Source organism: Procambarus clarkii, chromosome 26, assembly GCF_040958095.1.
Source record: "Procambarus clarkii isolate CNS0578487 chromosome 26, FALCON_Pclarkii_2.0, whole genome shotgun sequence".
Taxonomy (NCBI): Eukaryota; Metazoa; Arthropoda; class Malacostraca; order Decapoda; family Cambaridae; genus Procambarus; species Procambarus clarkii.
In genome coordinates, this window is record NC_091175.1 from 22,188,329 (window position 1) to 22,191,533 (window position 3,205).

General features: G+C 48.4%; 1 protein-coding gene across 1 annotated transcript; it reads left to right on the forward strand.

Annotated features, from left to right (window-relative positions):
* The first annotated feature begins 1,686 nt into the window (after window positions 1–1,686).
* LOC123753447 (uncharacterized transmembrane protein DDB_G0289901-like) lies at window positions 1,687–2,577 on the forward strand. The gene has a single exon (XM_045735437.2). It carries the CDS (start codon window positions 1,687–1,689, stop codon window positions 2,575–2,577), a length of 891 nt encoding a protein of 296 aa, XP_045591393.2.
* Window positions 2,578–3,205: the final 628 nt, after the last annotated feature.

Consider the following 3,205-nt stretch of genomic DNA (forward strand, 5'->3'; position numbering starts at 1 on the left):
ATGATAGAGCCCAATAGGCTCAGGAACCTGTACACCTGTTGATTGACGGTTGAGAGGCGGGACCAAAGAGCCAGAGCTCAACCCCTTGCAAGCTCAACTAGGCGTGTGATCTAAATTTAGTTTGATGTAAATTAGACGCAACGCTTAAAACAATAAATAGCAAATACACTTTAAACCATTAGCAAATTGCGCCCCTGGCGGGCGTTGAGTGAAGCACCACCCTCTTAATAAAACCCCCCCCCAACCCCGTTCTGTCTATTCACAACTCCGTAAAAAAATGCAAATGTTTGCCTAACCAGAATTATTGTTTGTTTTAGATTCAACCTACTCTGAACAAAAAGTTTCAAGCAGCACGGGCTATGGTGATCCCGTCGTGGACTTAACTGGCACAGGAGATGTGCCTAACCAGAACCTTACAGTTCTAAGCCACTCCGCCCTAATCTTTCGCTGCCGATGCATAGAGAATCGTCAGTATTACGGTATTTTAATCTTTGTCAATATTTCGTAATTTTAACGGATTGGTAGATTTCGAAAACAATTATATTGTTTTGCCTAATGAGAAGCGTGCGAAGTAACCCACTTAACCTTTAGAGTACGATGCTTGGAAAACTGGCGCCAGATTCACGAAGCAGTTACGCAAGCGCTTACGAACCTGGGGCCAGATTCACGAGGCAGTTACGCAAGCACTTACGAACCTGGGGCCAGATTCACGAGGCAGTTACGCAAGCACTTACGAACCTGGGGCCAGATTCACGAGGCAGTTACGCAAGCACTTACGAACCTGGGGCCAGATTCACGAGGCAGTTACGCAAGCACTTACGAATCTGGGGCCAGATTCACGAGGCAGTTACGCAAGCACTTATGAACCTGGAGCCAGATTCAGGAAGCAGTTTCTTTCACCCTGATGCTCCTGTTACCTAGCAATATATAGGTACCTGGGAGTTAGTCAGCTGTCATGGGCTGCTTCCTGCGGTGTGTGTGTGTGTGTGTGTGTGTGTGTGTGTGTGTGTGTGTGTGTGTGTGTGTGTGTGTGTGTGTGTGTGTTCGTGGTGTGGGGGAAAAAATAGTAGTAGTAGAGACAGTTGATTGACAGTTGAGAGGCGGGACCAAAGAGCCAAAGCTCAACCCCCGCAAGCACAATTAGGTGAGTACACATACAATCTTTATATCGCGTAATTTCCAAGTGATAACTCAAGGATATTACATGGGTTTGAAACTTGCAACACATGCATTTCGAGTTATAATTAAAGAAAGCTTTCTATAGAATGAGTGTAGACAATAGTTAAGCTTGTCAGTGGTCTTACTTGAATAAGTGTTAAATATTTTAAGATATACAAGCATGTGCGTGCTTGAATAGTGTTATATTGTGTTTAACTTGATATATTATGCGTGTGGTGGGAATGTGGGGTGCCGGGAGAGGGGGAGAGAGATAGGGAGGGAGAGGAAGAGAGAGAGAGTGAGAGAGTGTATGAGCAAGAGGAGATAGAGAAAGAGGAAGATAGCTCTCTCTCTCTCTCCCCCTCCCCTTCTACCCCCTCACTCCTTCCCTTCCCTTCCCTTCCCTTCTCTCCCTGTCATTCGACAAGATATCCAATATTTCTAAGCGAGGTGTCAGGTACCCGGGGAACACACTTCTATTATTGCTATTGGTGTGACGAAGGTGTTCCCTGCCCCACCACTTCTCTCATGCACCAACTTGTAGCTGGTGCTTCAGCTGGTGCTTCAGCTGGTGCTTCAGCTGGGGCTTCAGTTGATGCTTCAGTTGGTGCTTCAGTTGGTGCTTCAGTTGGTGCTTCAGTTGGTGTTTCATTTGGTGCTTCAGCTGGTGCTGTAGCTGGTGCTGTAGCTGGTGCTTCAGCTGGTGCTGTAGCTGGTGCTGTAGCTGGTGCTTCAGCTGATGCTGTATCTGGTGCTTCAGTTGGTGCTGTAGCTGGTGCTGTAGCTGGTGCTTCAGTTGGTGCTTCAGTTTGTGCTTCAGTTGGTGCTTCAGTTGATGCGTCAGCTGGTGCTTCAGTTGGTGCGTCAGCTGGTGCTTCAGTTGGTGCTTCAGTTGGTGCTGTAGCTGGTGCTTCAGTTGGTGTTTCATTTGGTGCTTCAGCTGGTGCTTCAGTTGGTGCTGTAGCTGGTGCTTCAGTTGGTGCTGTAGCTGGTGCTTCAGTTGATGTTTCATTTGGTGCTTCAGTTGGTACTGTAGCTGGTGCTTCAGTTGGTGCTGTAGCTGGTGCTTCAGTTGGTGTTTCATTTGGTGCTTCAGTTGGTGCTTCAGTTGGTGCTGTAGCTGGTGCTTCAGTTGGTGCTGTAGCTGGTCCTTCAGTTGGTGTTTCATTTGGTGCTTCAGTTGGTGCTGTAGCTGGTGCTTCAGTTGGTGCTGTAGCTGGTGCTTCAGTTGGTGCTGTAGCTGGTGCTTCAGGTGGTGCTGTAACTAGTGCTTCAGCTGGTGCTTCAATTGGTGCTTCAGTTGATGCTTCAGTTGGTGCTTCAGTTGGTGCTTCAGTTGATGCTGTAGCTGGTGCTTCAGCTGGTGCTTCAGTTGGTGCTTCAGCTGGTGCTTCAGTTAGTGTTTCAGCTGGTGCTTAAGCTGGTGCTGTAGCTGGTGTTTCAGTTGGTGCTTCAGCTGGTGCTTCAGCTGGTGCTTCAGTTGGTGTTTCAGCTGGTGCTTCAGTTGGTGCTTCAGTTGGTGCTTCAGTTGGTGCTGTAGCTGGTGTTTCAGTTGGTGCTTCAGCTGGTGCTTCAGTCGGTGATCCGGTTGGTGCTTCAGTTGGGGCTTCAGTTGGTGCTGTAGCTGGTGCTTCAGCTGGTGCTGTAGCTGGTGTTTCAGTTGGTGCTTCAGCTGGTGCTTCAGCTGGTGCTTCAGTTGGTGTTTCAGCTGGTGCTTCAGTTGGTGCTTCAGTTGGTGCTTCAGTTGGTGCTGTAGCTGGTGTTTCAGTTGGTGCTTCAGCTGATGCTTCAGTTGGTGCTGTAGCTGGTGCTTCAGTTTGTGTTTCATTTGGTGTTTCAGTTGGTGCTTCAGTTGGTACTGTAGCTGGTGCTTCAGTTGGTGCTGTAGCTGGTGCTTCAGTTGGTGTTTCATTTGGTGCTTCAGTTGGTGCTTCAGTTGGTGCTGTAGCTGGTGCTTCAGTTGGTGCTGTAGCTGGTGCTTCAGTTGGTGTTTCATTTGGTGCTTCAGTTGGTGCTTCAGTTGGTGCTGTAGCTGGTGCTTCAGTTG